We start from the raw sequence: 16,701 nt of genomic DNA, 5'->3' as shown, positions 1-16,701 counted from the left end.
TTTCTACATTTATATTTTTGCTTATGATCAGGTTTTAAAATTAAAGCACTCCTAGAAAGAATTATTTTAACTAAGAAAATGTGGAAAATTAATTTCAAAGTACAGAAAATTAAGTGTTTGGTTGATCTTGATCACAGGATTTTAATGTAGTGAATTTCAGATGAATATTTAAAAAAAAAATAACTTTAATGTCATAACAATTCACATTTGTACAAAGTATGATAATCAAACAATCAATGGTTGATATAAACATATTATGGATTTGTTTTATCTTTAAATCATGGTAGTTTCTTTTTCCAATCATGATATTCATGTTTGCACATATTTTAGTCTTCCTTTCCGAGCATGATTACAGAATGAACTGAAGGAAGTCCAGTGTGTTCTCAAAAGCCCACGAATTGCTCGGTTTCGCAAAAAATTAAGCATTAACCGCGGTCAGCAGTGACCAGCGTTTCTCTTGTCACGACATCGGTGTAGCCAGGGAAAGGATCGTTTGGAAGATAATCTGTACAAGAGTCGGAAGAGGAGTTCACAATCGTCAACCGTCTTTTATCAGGTGCATTCTCAAATGCCACTTTCTAATCGACCTGCAAAACCTACGAGCAGAGATGGGAAGAATTCCAAGGGTTCATTTCGCGAACGACTGTCGTTCAGACGGCTGTACCTCTGTGCTGCTCCATCGGTAGCACCCTCCACAAAAGTACAAAGTACGGAAACACGGGCAACCCAGTCCGAGGCTCTTGCAATCCTTCAGCCAATGGGCAGATGAGGTCAGCCTCAGCATCCGGAGGACTGTGGTGTCTGTCCAATTTTTACAATCCTTGCCACCTGTCATGTTGTTAAGTTTTGCGACGTGCGATGAATGGTATTACGCACAGAGCTCAACATATCGGAGCGATCAAAGTCATTAAAGACTATGTTTGGGGAGGGACGAGAGAGAAAAGGATACGATACAAGGATACGAAGAGGATTGGGAGCATAGCCGGAAAGTTAAGCGCTGACGTGTGTGGAAAGCTGGAGAGGTTCTGTACTGCACTGGGAGGAGGCAGAAATAAAATCCGTGTTAAACAAGGAACATTGTTTCTTTTTTGTAGTCTCGTAGCGTTCATGCCCCTCCTTAATTTCCTTAAAATCCATAAATTTGTTTTATTTATTTTTTATTTTAAGAGCCCTTAAATGACCTTATATTTCTCCATGGCAACTATAAAACTCCTTAATAAACATGTTATTCAATTCTCATAAAAACTAAAAAACATCAAGTACCTATGTTGCGTTATTTCGATTCGGACACTGGCAGCAAAGTCATAATCGCACACATGCACTTTGTGTTTCACAGTGTTAAATTAGGTCCACGTATATTTTTTTTGCCCGAGAGTTTCTTTTGTCAGTGGTGACCCAGCTAATTTCTTTCGAGTGATATGAATAATAGTTTAACTTACGGTGAACTGTGAGTAAAATCAGGAACCTACTGAAATTAATGTACATCTGAAGACATTTATGTTATTAACGGGCTTCTTAAAAACTCGATGTCGACCAATGTGAAAAGGTACGAACCATGTAACGCCTACGAGTTTCGCTGCGGTGATGTGCAACAAGTCATGGTTCTCGGCACGGCGAGAGGGTGGGAACCGGCAACAGGTTTTCTTCCCTGGCTGCACGGATGTGGGGGTCGAGCGACCGTGGGGTGTGGATCCGGGCGCCCGGTTCGTCGGGGCGGCTCCCGGAGATCCTCCCCCCCAAGCACCCCCACACCCCCTTGTCAGGTGGGCAGGGTGCAGATGGTCTTGTGGTGCCGTGCGCAGAAGTCTGCTATCCTGTGGCACGCCTCCTTCAGTAGGTCCTCCGGGACCGTTATCACCAGCCTCATGTAGTTCGGGTAGTCGAAGCACTGGAACACGGGCGGCGGCGAAACTTGTTCAGAGGCGAGCATTAAGCACATTTAACCATCATACACTGAAATTAAAACTACAGCAAAGTGTGTTATTCAAAAATAAGTTCCCAAAGACAAATTGCAATTAGAGCGACTTCGACTTGTAGACCCATGTATTTTTCGCGAATAAATCCGGACACTCATTTACATTTTTACAAACGAATGGCACTTCAAACTAAGTTGGCTAAAAAATTAAAAAAAAGCATTATTTCAAAACTCAGTTGAAATATTTACGTCAGAAATTAGCGGAAGCTAGTTTTTTTCTGGCCCCACATCTCGCTTATTGTTCTGACCTCCGATGCGACACTTACTTGACCGGGCAGACAGAAGACGCTTTCCTCCCGCATCAGCTGCTGCAGAAATTCAAGTTCGTCTTCGAACGGGAAATCGATCATGTCGATGCCAACCTGCCAGGAATAAAAAAAAAATTAACTAACAGAATGGTTAGTTAGTTATTATTAGCATGCAGAAATAACTAATTTCAGATTAGTTTGATTTCTAAAATAGCAATATTACAGAATGAAAACAAGCTAAAAGTGATTCACTAGAGAGCAAACAGAGTTGCTGCAGTCATCTGAACATCCTAAAGTCCGGGATTCGAAAGTGGTCAGGTAAAACATTTAAGGATCAGGAAAAAAAAAAAAACAATTTTAAAAACAGCATTGGTAAAAATAATTTTGGAAATTCTCCAAGCAAAAATTATACCAGTGGGCATCTATATAAACAAAAATTTTAACAAAAAAAAACCAGACTTCAAACCAAAAACTTTTCCAAAACAAATTAATATGCACTAAAATGTAAAAAAAAAAAAATGTGTATTCTTCAACTTAATAATCAACTTACTTTTTCTACTCATTAATATGTAGGTACGATCTGTGTGTTTACCACGCAAGAAGGTTGGTAGGTACCTACCCACTTAAAGTCTAACTCAACACATTCCTATGAATAACAAACAATGATCAAAATATTTTTTAGAGTTCTAAGTAAAATGAAATACGTATATTAGAATACTTAAAAGTCAATCAAATTATTACGATAATAATAATATAATGTAGTTACAATTATTGTTATTTTTGGAATGAGATGTTGACTTTTAGTTTAGATTAAAACATGTTCTTATGGTCAATAAAATATTTTTATATTATTATTTGGATATGTATTCTAAAAAGCAACAACATGCAAAAATTATGGCAAAAAAATAAAATTGAAGAGGAATAACTAGTTTCCACTTGTAGATGCAAAAAAATGAATGTTATGTGTACATTGTATGAGCTAAGCTACACAGCTTACTTTCGAACATAAGTTGAGTGAACAAAAATCTCACAGAAGACTATTCCACTGCCTCTCTCAGGACAGTTTTGATTCAGATCAGCTGCCATTGAACCAGCACTGATGCATAGATTCAGTACCTACCACATACATTAGGATCACTTACTTCACATACACATATACAAATATGCCCTCATATAATTATATTTAATACTGTTAAAACAATGGCATATTCAGGACTTATTCAAGGGAGGAGGAAAAAATGTAATTGCAGCTCAATATTTCTGTCTCAACATTTATTGAGCTATTAAATTTCCTATTGACGAAAATACCAGTTGCATTATCATTATCACATTTGTAAGTTGCCGTAAAATTTAAGAGATTTATTTGATTAGTGTGTTGGCCATTTTTTTTACATAAAAAATGTTAAAATTTAGTAGACAAAATTACAATACAATTTTTCAAGGATTAGTTTCACATGGAATTCACATGATTTGATAATTATTATAGTTGGACACATAAGGCACTTACTATTCTGTGCTGCTCCCTTAAATACGTCCTTGTTTGAGCTTGATCTTATTTTAAAATTCATCTGCGACTACACATGCAAGATAGGACGAGGTAAAAGCAGGTTTACCAACCATCATGTACATGGCTCCTTCGGGCATGACGGGGTACAGTCCTTCAACCCTCTTCAGTATGTCGTACGCTACCAGGGCATTATTCTGCGTACAGACAGAGACAAGATTATTTTCACGGTGCATTACGAAGCGAGGATATTAGTTTTTGATTCACGTGTTCTTGAAGACATGTTTTATATTGTTCAATTCACATGGTTTGAGCACAAAAATTATAAAATATTTTTTAGACTGCGAGTTTTTTTTTGCAACACTTAAAAGAGTTTTCTGTAAAGTTGACAAAAGTTCAATTTCATGACCATACTCAATTTTACATGGTTTCCTTTTCAGAAATCAGTGGTCTAATCTTTTAAGGTTTTATTTTCAAGAAATATTCATGTTCATATTTCAATTTTTTTAATTTTTTTTGTTAAAAATATTTAGTTAACAAAATACTATTTTTTACTTGTGCAAAATATAATTTTATCACCACAGTTACAATAGTTTTCAGAAGATTATAACAAGAAGCACTACAGACTGCAAGCTGGCATAAAACCTTGGAAGGATATAAGTTTTCACGTGATGATAATTTTTTATTGCTCTACTGTTAAAAGTGTCTCTAAATAGGGTTAGGGAAAAATATTTGTAGCATTCAGTCACTATTAACTTTATTTATATGATGCATGTAAATTCTGCCATAAATCTGCCATTACTGCGGTCTAAAAAGCATATATATATATATATATATATATATATATATATATATATATATATATATATATATATGTGTGTGTGTTTAGTCAAATATTTAATAACCTTAAAATGCCATTTGTAACGTTCCCGTGCATTGTTGGAGCAGCAAACGCGATAATGAAACACGATAGGGAAGCCTTCTTTTCACAGACGAGAGAGCCAAACGCCCGAACGTGCATCTTCGGTGTTTTTTTTTTTTTTTTTGGTTCATTGTAACTCATGATAACTAATGGTCAATTAGTTTAGGTTAGCTACATTATAAATACTTTAAAACATTGTGGACGGTTGATTTGGTCAGGACAGCTACATTAAAGATAGCTACTGTGAAATCATGTAAACGGTTTCCTAGCCCTGGATAGCTACATATTAAAAAAGTTATTTGCTAAGCAACCATAAAATGATTTTACAGTATTTTCAATGTGTAGCTATACTTACCTAATATAACCAACCATCCACAATGTTTTAAAGTATTTATAATGTAGCTATAACCTATCCTTATCGACCGCAAAATGTAATGCCACACTGGTTTATATAATGAGATAGAACGGAAGGGAAAAAAAAGCGAGCATGAACTTCGGGAAACTTCGGGGAACTTCGGGTGTGGCTCTCTCGTCTGTAAAATGAAGTAAAATGAAGGCTTGCCAACGCGATATTCCCTGGAATCCGAGCACAGTGGATGTACCTACATACAGTACGGCGATCGTGTTGACGAAGAAGTCCTTGGGCGTGTTTGCGAGAATGGCCGGCAGGGCTCCCTGCACCAAGGTGTTGCAGCCGACAGTCCTCTGGCTCATGCGCTGCAGTCCACCATACACCTGCGCGCAACAGCCTGCTTGCTAAATGACGGAGGGAAGTTTTCACGCATCCGACTCCGCGTTCAAATACAGTAAACTCCCTATTATCCGCGCATGCTACGAAAAATACAACACATATGTAGCGACCGGAAAAATTCGCGGATTCCAATGACCTCTGGGATAGCCTCCATTATCCTCTGCATCTCTCAAGTAAACACGCGTGTTCATTGGGTACTAAATTGCGAGGCGTCTCCACTGGGTAGCTTGTGATTCGACGCTTCTTTGGTCGATAGTCTCTCATTGGCCCAGAGAGCTCCAGTTAAACTGCGAGCCAATAGCAGAACCAGCAGAATTGTACACATGTTTGAATTTCAGCCTACCACGAAATGAATCCGCGAATTTTTAGGTCTCTACACATATGTAAATTTGTATTTTACTACAAGTGAGCAAATTTTAACTCTACTGACGAGTGCATTGTGTGCAACATGCAGTAAAACGCCACAGGCCTTCTCGGAACTCACGCAGTATAGGCTGGCATGCGTTGCTATTTTTGACTCTGTCACGCTTTGTTTCTAGTCGTATGGTTGAGCACTTTTATGTTTACATGACTGAAATTATAAAATAATATACTGTAAAATACTAAAATTTTAGCATCATTTAAAAAGTTTTTACTGTTAATTGTAGATTTTCCTGTACATAAATTTTTAGATTTTTAAGTTGAAATTAGTGTTTCCTTTTTTTGTTTCCCATTTTTGGCCCTTTTGCGGATGATCCGCGATTTACACTATCCGCGGTGGCCCTGCCACTTAATCGGGAGTGTACTGTATACAACTTCCATAATGTCCCAGTTCTACATTTTCAGTAGTTATCAACTGTAAGCGTTACTGTGATTCGGTTTTCAAAGTGCAACAATGAAAAACTCAATTGTTTCTTCAATTAGCTGAGGGTGGACCTGTAAACTTTATTTTTGCAACTGCCCATTGGAATCTCCTTGTATGACAACGGTTGAACGTCCAAGTCGCAGACTGTTGGATTTTTCGTAACGGTCGAGACGACAGAGCTCTTTTTTCGCTGGTCTCATCGTTCACCTAATATAACGCCATGCAATTTTTTATTTATTTTGGGAGCTTTATAAAAGATAGTGTCTACATTCCGCCACTACCTAATGATTTGCCAGAATTAAGGCACAGAACTGAATTACTCCGGACGTGTTAACCAAAGAGTGGGAAGAATTGGACTTTAGGTTGGACGTGTGCCGTATATACCTTCAATTTTATGTATGATTTGTTGTAAATAGTCCAAATTAAAACTGTTATAATATACAATTGAAACAGGGATACATTTTTATGGACATCCTTTAAAATGACTTAAGCTGTGTTTAAAAATTTAAAAAAAAAAAAAAAACGTCAGCGAGTACATAGCAGATGAAGCACACGACCAGCGAGAGATCGGTTGAAAATTGAAATTTTAATGTTGAATTCAACCAATGAAATTTTGTGATGACAGTGTTAGTAAATAACTATATTGACTAAGAAATGAGTATTCCATGGAAATGTGTAACAATGGTGCTGTCATCTCTCGCGGTTGGCGCGAACCAATGTTCACAAACAGAAAAAGAAACTTTTACAGTGTAGTGCTATCTGTTTAGTGAATTTTAACCAAATGGGCAGTATTTTTAATAAAACTCCTTGTTACACGTGTAACGTACTATATAAATTTTCGTGTAAGCGACTTAGAGTGTGCGCCGAGTTTTGCCGCCTGGAGGTAGGCCACCCGCCAACTTCTTCTATCGCCGCGCAGGTCCGTCGTCACTTTCAGAAGTTGGCTGCCTGCGTCGGCCATTATGTCATCGCCACGTGACCAAGTGGAGACTACAGTCTCGTGTTTTTAAGTTATTTGCAACATGAGAACAATTTGATTTGCTCGCAACTGAGGTTAGATATTATCAGGGCCGGATTTATGGGAGGGCAACCGGGGCGAAAGCCCCGGGGCCTCCACAAACGGAGGGCCCCCACAAATCCTTTGATATTCTTTTTTCGCTGTTTTACTTTTACCTACAGTACTTTGTACCTACATACATGATTATATTATTGTTAAAATTAACAGAAATATTCATTAACACTAAAATTTAATTTCATATAATTCTTGGCTCCGATTATATTTATGTATGTTTTTAAATACTAAGAGAATCTACTTGATTTCACAATAAATTATTTATTGGAGAACTCGACTGAAAAAACTTGTTCATTTTATTTGGAAAATAATTTGGGGCCAGGGGGCCTCCGCTCCTCTGTTGCCCCGAGGCCTCCAGACCTCTAAATCCGGCCCTGGATATTATACATCACTGGCAAGTACTAAAAGACTCGCTCACAATATTTTTTTTAATTTAGTGGCAACACATGCCATTACAGTCTTGTTGCCGTTCTGTGAATTTTTTCGTGGCGAATATTTGAAACTGAAACCTCAAATTATTATTTCACTGAAACACTGTCGAGATGACAGACAGGGAGATTTGTTCCACGACTTAATTACTCATGCAGCCATCTTCCCCCAGACCATAATAATGGAAATTTTTTCTTTTGGTTTTATTTGTATAAAAACATTTTTATTTTTCGTTGCTTGCATTACTTTCACAAGCTTTAGTTCATACCTCTTTTTGGAGGATTCCATTTCTGTCGTGAATGATTATCCATCCAATCCTCCAGCCAGGCACAAGGAACCTGGAAAAAAAAAAATCAAATGTGACGTAGGAATTAACATAACTTCGGGCCAACTGCTGATTTTAAGCATGTGAAGTTCCAAATGAACAAGAACTACAGAAGCAGATAAATTAAAATCCGTAGAAGAAAAGCTTTTTGCTGCGAGAGATAAGTAGATAGTTCTATTCTTATAAACTTCGCTGTAAGTTAGAATGATAAATAATATTAGGTAGTAGTTTAGTGGTACAATTTGATTATATATATATTTTTATAATCTGCAGCTTTCTCGCTACAGTCAATGCTCTATTTAATTTTTCTATGTGCGTACCCTACTTAATATACTGGACATAAACACTGTACAAGATAAATTTTTTTACAGGTACTTTAGCAAATACCTATTCACTCTTTGGCAGCTGAATATCATTACATTATTTAAATACAAACACAGTTTCACGTTTACCATGTATAAGTATTTTTATTTATTAATATTATAAAATTAAGTTGCCCCGATCTGGTAGCAAGGAATGAAATGAATTCTGTAAGTTTAGGTGCATAGAATACATTGACTACAATTGATTACTGTACAGTGCAATGGCGGCTCCAGGAAAACCTCTCGGGCAGGGCTCTCACACAGGAGGATGCAGTTAACAATCATGACATTGCCCTTGGGATATTCACAAAATATATGGTCTCAAATACTGAAATTCAGTATTTTCGTACAAATTTTGATTGAAAGAATAGTTTAGCATACTAACGAAAGTATTTAAGTTAACATTAATATTCCCTACAAAGAAATAGGAAGTGAAATTTGGGCTCGGAAGGGGCTATCGCCCCCTGCGCCCTTCCTCTGGAGCCGCGCTTGGTACAGTGGGTACTTTAAAGTTCATAGCAACATTAAAATTACTGTCACGTACCTTTTGGCGAGTCCACTGCAGACTAAAATAGGAACATCTTGAGAGAGCGAGCCCATTGAAATGAACTCCTTTCCGGGAAACACCTGAACAAAGACGCGTGTCATTAACACTGGGTGGTTTGGGTTCAAAACCAGGCGTTAGAGTGGCGGATGTAGTTGGTGGCCAGTGTATTTTCATTAAGAACTTCAGAATTGGGTACTATTTTCAACTGGCGAGTACGTTTCGTGAATTCATTTTAAAATGACAGCTTTTACCGGTTTCGTGCACGCTGTTTCGTTTTTGACGAGGTCTGTGAAATTTTTAATTATGAAGTACTAAATGGTGAGGGTATCCCAATACAGCTTAAAAAGTCACAACTTAGAACTGTCGTAACTTGGAAACTCACTACTTAGAACTGTCGTTACTTGGAAACTCACTACTTAGAACTGTCATAACTTGGAAACTCACTACTTAGAACTGTCATAACTTGGAAACTCACTACTTAGAACTGTCATAACTTGGAAACTCACAACTTAGAACTGTCATAACTTGGAAACTCACAACTTAGAACTGTCATAACTTGGAAATTCACAACTTAGAACTGTCATAACTTGGAAACTCACAACTTAGAACTGTCATAACTTGGAAACTCACAACTTAGAAATGTCATAACTTGGAAACAGAAAACTTAGAAATGTCATAACTTGGAAACGCACAACGCCGAACCCTCCACCCTGAAAAAATTCATTATTCACAATTTCGGCTTGAATTTTACCATTGAAAACTTTAAGTATTCCCTACAAAATCGCCTTGATTAGTGGCATGTATCTTGGCACAGCGCCAAAAAGAAGCTAATGAAAAGTGATAAGCAGAGCAGAGCTACAGTCCGCTGTTTGCCTGACGACGGTAACAGATTGCTGTTATCGAAACGCTGCTGTCATCACATTGTAAAAATTTACAAATATCTGTAATTTTACATGAATGCTCCTGTTCCAATTACAAAAAAAAAATGTAACGAGTTTTTCAGTACTTGGCAGTAATGTGTAATCATCTAACATTGGTAACGAGCAAATACATGTGTTCTCGTGTTGTTAATATTGGAAATCTAATATATAAAATTCTCGTGTCACAGTTTTCGTTGCCATACTCCTCCGAAACGGCTTGACCGATTTTGATGAAATTTTTTGTGCTTATCCGGTATCTATGAGAATCGGTCAACATCTATTTTTCATCCCCTTAAATGTTAGGGGTAGTCCACCCCTAATTTTTTTTTTATTTCCAGTTTTTGGTAGTAAATCACCATGGCAACGGCTGTTGCTTTGTTGATGCTTCATTCGTCTCTATGGCAACGACTATTTCATTGTTAGTGCAGTCCTCATCACCGTTGAAATTTTGCGGGTACTTTAAATATCACAAATTGCCCTTTTTTTCAAATATATATATTTTACAGACTTGAAACTTCACAGTAATGTCCCTTATGTTACGCAGGATGACGTTTTCCGAAAATTAGATCCCATGGGTGGTTAAAACCGGGCAACAGTGGGTACTTTGTCTGCATGAGAACAGGATTTTGCATTGTTCATGCCTTCTGCGTCTCCATGGCAACGGGCATCGCGCGGCAGTGGCGTACCCACAAGGAGGGGCATGTATAATGAGCGGCGCAACAGTGATCTGCCTGTAGACTGCCGTAGCGAAGTACGGGTACATCAGTTGTACGTTGCGTGCACGAGTCGGGAAACCATCGGTGCTATTCATTTTCTCTCCGTTACATTATACAGCATTGTAATAAATTTTCACTGAATTTTTTGTTATTTACCATTACTGTAAATGGGAGATGTGGCTTAATTTTTTTCCCATTAGTATAGCCGTGCGAAGCCGGGTCGGGCAGCTAGTAAACTTATAATACAAAACTTGGACACAACTTTTAAAGTATAATTCTTTAAAATAATGCCGAGCGTGATAAATATTCTGATAAATAAAATATTTGCTTTCCGAGTACATACCAAAATTTATAGACACAAATCGCACACTTACTTTCTGCGCCCCCCGCCAGAATTCGCTGCCTGAATTGTAAATGTTGCTTGCCACCATTATCAGCCCAAAATAACCAGTAATTAAAAAAGTCTAGAAACAGCTTCAATAAAAAAAAACCTTAAAAAAATCTTAAATCTCAGGTTTGGACCGGATTTTTCACAAGGAATGTTACTAAAATATTGTCCATCTTGTTAAAGTTCACTAAACAGTTAACACTTTAAAGTTGCCACAAATGTTATAAGTAATATTTATATGGCATTACTAAAATATTAACCTGAAACTTTTTAAAACACATATTAAAACATTTGCATAAGCTTGTATATTGTTTGTGTTTAAACGACTGAAATCAGTCTGTAAACAATTACTATAAACAAACAACCTTGTTGGGCTGATTAAGCATAATTTTTATATTATATTATGTTATGGAAAAGTAAAATAAATATTCTTCCAGTGATGAGATTCAAAACATCCTTGGTGTTACCAAGCGCGCGCTCTGACGCTATTCTACAGAACCCGATGACGTATTGCAAGGAGAATATGTATTACAATCATTATAAAGTAAGGCTTCTAGGCATTTTAAAACTTGATATTAATTTCTACTATGACCTTTTTTCAGTTCACCAAATATATTCCAGGGAATTTAATCTATCATAAATTTTCATTTGGCTCACCAATGCGCTTGGTATGCACCCTAATGTTTAAGAAAGTGACTAATACAGGTTTAAGGTGCTAACACGTGGGACCACCAACTTTTTGACGAATTTCCGTTAATCGACTTCCGTTTCAATTTCTCTAAATTACTGCTACCAATTGCCGTAAGCCGAGTGCTAAGATTTTACAGGTTAGGACCGCCATTGTGAAAAGCTGAGTGGTCCGCGAACCACAGTGCAGGACCGCCATTGTGAAAAGTTGAACGGTCCGCGAATCACAGTGCGGGACCGCCATTTTGAAAAGCTGAGCGGTCGGGGAACCATAGTGCAGGACCGCCGTTTTTAAAAGCTGAGCGGCCCGCGAACCATAGTGCAGGACCGCCATTTTGAAACTCTGGGCGGTCCGAGAACCATAGTGCAGGACCGCCATTTTGAAACTCTGGGCGGTCCGCAAACCACAGTGCAGGACCGCCAATTTGAAACTCTGGGCGGTCCGCAAACCACAGTGCAGGACCGCCATTTTGAAACTCTGGGCGGTCCGCAAACCACAGTGCAGGACCGCCATTTTGAAACTCTGGGCGGTCCGCAAACCACAGTGCAGGACCGCCATTTTGAAACTCTGGGCGGTCCGCAAACCACAGTGCAGGACCGCCATTTTGAAACTGAGCGGCCCGCGAACCACAGTGAAGGACCGCCATTTTGAAACTCTGGGCGGTCCGCAAACCACAGTGCAGGACCGCCATTTTGAAAAGCTGAACGGCCCGCGAATCACAGTGCGGGACCGCCATTTTGAAAAGCTGAGCGGCCCGTGAACTATAGTGCAGGACCACCATTTTGAAAAGCTGGGCGGCCCGCGGACCACAGCGAGACGCCGGGCGAGCGGCGCGCGCACCCACCATGTGCTCGTATATCTCGTCGGCCAGCACGGGCAGGTAGTTGCGGCGCGCCACCTCGAGGATGTCCATCAGGTGGCGGCGGCTGTACACGGAGCCGCACGGGTTGGAGGGGTTGGTGACGACGAGCAGGGCCGTGTTCTTGTCGATCTGCTGCTCCATCTGCACCAGGTCCGCCTCCCAGCCGTCCGCCGGCTGCGCGCGACACACACTTACTTACTCTCAAATTTAAAACAGCACGTTAAAAACTAAATAGAGTTTTTTTTTTTTCAAAGACAGGCTGTTTGTCTTTTTTTTATTTAAATTTAATAGATTGTTTATTGGAGTTTTACACGGCTGTTATATCTACCATCGGCGTAGATCCCTAGTGGGGGGCTAAGGGGAAGGTCAGGGACCCCCTGGAATTAAAGAGTCCCTCACTGAAGGGGGTCCACTTGCACTTGCGAAATTGTGACTGTGAAACGGGCTTGATATCAAAACTACGTCTTATGCTTATTGCATGCATGGCGGCTAAAATATCGGCAGTATACAACATACCAGCACCCTATCAAAACTCTCCGGCAGTGCGCGAAATTTCCCGACCCCCTTTCCATATGCGCCCCTGATAATTACTGCAATAAAGTACAAGTTATTATACTGGACATTGTTAAAAGTTTTTTTTAAATCTATGTACGTACTTATCTCCAAGGTATTTGGTTCAAAGGCCCAATATTATTTTTATTCACGCTGCAATATGTAGTTGGCATAAGTAACATTACCCCCCTTGACTCTGTCCATTGCAGTACTCGGCGGGGGAATTACGCGTCTATTGTAGGATTTGACATGCAAATTTTTTAAAATCAAATCATCGCCCTACGTTGATATTATTATCTGTCCCGTTGTAGTACTTTAGGCGCGTTATGAAAAAAAAATTAATAATAATAATTGACTGGATGAAATAAAAAGGAGCTACATACAAATAAAAATCATACATGTGCTTTTAAATCGTATACTTTAGTGACTGATATCAAATACTGGTCCACATAATTAGAATAACATTTATTTATTGTGAATAACAGTGCATTTTCAAATATTTAGCATGTTTATTGATTTTCATTGTTAATCAAAACGAATCTATTATTTTACTAAATGAAATAATGAATTTTATACTCTTTTCTATATTAATAATGAATACAGGGAATTTATGTTTTTTTTTTTTAAATTTGATTGCATTTATATCTTACCGAACGTATTTGTGATATCCTCCAGCACTTTTTTATCATCTGCATGCGAAACTAAAGTTATGTATGAGCTAGAGTCTTGAAAAATTCGCGGATTCATTTTGCGATAGGCTGGAATCAAAATTCGTGTGCCTTTTTTACTGCATCAGTGATTGGGCCACAGTTTTTTCTGAAATGACACTCGGCCAATGAAAAACTTTTAACAAAAGAAGTATAGAATCACTGGCGTCCCAGTTAACGGGTGTCACGAGTCAGTAGCCAATGAGCAGGTGTAATTTTCCCGCGTGCATAGAGGATCACGGAGTCTATCCTACAGGTCATTGAAATCGCGAATTTTTCCGGTCTCTGGTAATGAATCGAAGAACGTATGAACGAACGATATTGGGTAACTAACTCGGTGGTGTTGGAATCCCAGGGGAAGCAGTTTTCGGGCCGCACTGCCAGTTCTGCAGTTGAAACAGAAAAGAATAGGTTTGCTGTTGGTGGATGCAGTGTTGATGATAGCGCCCTGGGGACAGACAATCTTTAAGCCCCCTTCCCAGGGCCGCAACTAGCGGGGGGGGGGGGGGGCAAGCGGGGCATACGCCCCGGGCGCAAAGCTGTGGGGGCCGCCGAAATCGCTTGCATTGTAATTCCTACTACAACTGGTAACTGGTAAAAAGTTTTTGCATGGAAGTTACAGTAGCACAGAAACTGTTACATGTAGGTATGGAAAATGCTTAAATATCACAATTTTTTTTCCGTGGGAGGGTCCCCGGACACCCCCCCCCCCCCCGCTTTATTGGTGTGGTATGTGCAAAAAAAGATGGGGGGGAGGAAGAGGGCGCATGAATCCATTCATGCCCCGGGTGCCAGAGACTCTAGTTGCGGCCCTGCCCCTCCCTGTATTTTCCAGTTCTCCCAAGCATACACGGGCGGACGGGGCGGGTATACCTTGAGGTCGTACGACCTGACGGCGATGCCGCAGCCCTCGGCGAGGGTGCGGTATATGGAGAAGCCAGGGCGAGGCACCAGGATGTTCTGACCCGGGTCTGCCACCCCGGTGATGCAAATGTCCAGCGCCCCGGAGCAGCCGCTGCACAGCACCACGTCCTGGGGACACATACATACATACAGTGGCGTAGCCAGGATTTGTGTATGAGGGGGTGTTAAGAAGCATGCCGCCCCCCGGCCCCCCTCCCCGTATTAAAGCGGGGGGTCCGGGGGTCCTCCCCCGGGAAAAATTTGGATTTTTAAGGTGTGAAATAGTGCTATTTTAGCAGTTTTCGGTACTTAACCCTTTGTTTTGTAGTGGTATTTCTTTGATACCACTTTGAAAAAAATGTTACTATTCGCAATGTTCCAAAGGTATTGCCGAAATACCTCGCGTGAGTAAGCCTTGTGCTGCTATCTGGCGATCCTAACAAGAACAAGTAACATTGGCTGTATACACTTTTCCTTCCGCCACGTCTGCTAAAAGTTACACAAGAGATTCTACTTTATGTTTAAAATATTTATCTGTGCCTCAAAGGGTTAAATTTAAATATTGTAATGGTACAAAATTTTATTAACTTTAATATGAAATTTGTTTTGAGTGATGAATAAGAAATTAATTAAAAGATTGGGTCCTAAGGGGAGGGGGGGTGTTTGAACTACTAAACCCCCCCCCCCTGGCTACGCCCCTGCATACATACATATGTCAAAGCATAGGCGTACCCAGAAGGGGGGGGGGGGTGGTTCGTTCTAGGGGTTCAAACCCCCTTTCCCCCCCCCCCCCCGAAATAAAGTCAAGAATATTACGAACACTCATGTGTCATTCGAAACTCATTTTCTGAAGTTTCACACCCGAGCGACGAGAGAGAACGTCAACAAACAGTTAACGTAAACAAATTTGAATTGCAGTGGTTGGTTCAGGTTCATGAATGTCCACTACAACATCCATATCTACCCGGAGAATGTGGTTACTGAATTTGCCAAAAAAAAAAAAAAAAGAATTCTTCTGTAAAAAGTTTGTAATTTAAAAAAAGTTTATTATAAACAATTAGGTATATTTTGGTGTTCATGCAGTTTTTCTTAAAAATCAGAACCCCCCCCCCCCCTCTAAAAAAAATTGGTTGTCTGTAAAGTCGGTTTACGGACGATAGTTTAACGTGACAACGTCATAACAAAACATTTATGAAATGATTGCACAATTTTATGAATAAAATTGAATCATTTTTATTGAATTATCACTATTTCGTATGGATACAAAGAATGAGTGAAATGAAATCTACAATTTGATTGATAAATTTACTTTTATTTGCACTCATTAATTCAAATATGTTCATTACTTTAACGAACAGATTATTTTAACTATTAACTTTCATACATGTTTGCTATTTAACTTCTTCCAATCTGTGTTATTCTGATAAGGATAGGACGATGAAGGGAAAAGTAGGAAACGAATGGGAGTGTTTCAAGTTTAACGTCCATCGAAAAAGTCAAATCGATGGTTCTTCCAATAGCGAGTGGAAGAGAGATAGATGCGGTGCAAGCGTACAATGAGCGTAACGGGACATATCGTAACGGGTCACTTTTTCGTGCGTGCAGCCGGCGTTCATCGATTTATTAGACGTTGTCACGTCAAAAAAAAAAAAAAAAAAAACCAACGGCAGCGCACAGAGATGCTATTTCCGTCAAAGCTATCGGGCGACAGCACTCCGGCGTGGACCTGGTAATCGGGACTGCTCCTACGCCGCGGATGGAAACGGCAAAGCATGAGAGCCCGGAGCTCTCTTGATCACACTCTTGTCACGTCTTTGCGGGCGCCACTTACGTTTGGATCCACGGTCGAGCCGGGAGTCGAAGAGTACTTGGCCACTGCCTCTCTGGCTTCCTGGCTGCCTGCAACAACAACCACCAATCAACACACACCTTGAGCGGCAATCAGAGCAATTCGCCATGTCTCTCAAAAAAAATTCCACACGGCAA

General features: G+C 39.6%; 1 protein-coding gene across 2 annotated transcripts in view; it reads right to left on the bottom strand.

Moving 5' to 3' along the window:
• Positions 1-167: 167 nt before the first annotated feature.
• LOC134539100 (tyrosine aminotransferase) overlaps positions 168-16,701 on the bottom strand; it is a 43,449-nt gene continuing 26,915 nt past the window's right edge. Inside the window, exons 3-11 of one of the 2 annotated variants that reach the window (XM_063380830.1) lie at positions 16,547-16,614; positions 14,686-14,844; positions 12,536-12,727; positions 8,977-9,059; positions 8,014-8,083; positions 5,256-5,384; positions 3,841-3,924; positions 2,242-2,337; positions 168-1,888 (exon numbers count right to left, since the gene is read on the bottom strand). In XM_063380830.1, coding sequence (XP_063236900.1) covers positions 1,760-1,888; positions 2,242-2,337; positions 3,841-3,924; positions 5,256-5,384; positions 8,014-8,083; positions 8,977-9,059; positions 12,536-12,727; positions 14,686-14,844; positions 16,547-16,614 — 1,010 coding nt within the window. In that variant the 3' untranslated portion in view covers positions 168-1,759. The remainder of the gene's footprint in view (positions 1,889-2,241; positions 2,338-3,840; positions 3,925-5,255; positions 5,385-8,013; positions 8,084-8,976; positions 9,060-12,535; positions 12,728-14,685; positions 14,845-16,546; positions 16,615-16,701) is intronic. The other variant, XM_063380831.1, reaches the window with a different exon arrangement.

Source organism: Bacillus rossius, chromosome 14, assembly GCF_032445375.1.
Source record: "Bacillus rossius redtenbacheri isolate Brsri chromosome 14, Brsri_v3, whole genome shotgun sequence".
NCBI lineage: Eukaryota > Metazoa > Arthropoda > Insecta > Phasmatodea > Bacillidae > Bacillus > Bacillus rossius.
Note: the sequence above shows the minus strand (reverse complement) of the source record. Positions and strands in the feature narration are given on the sequence as shown.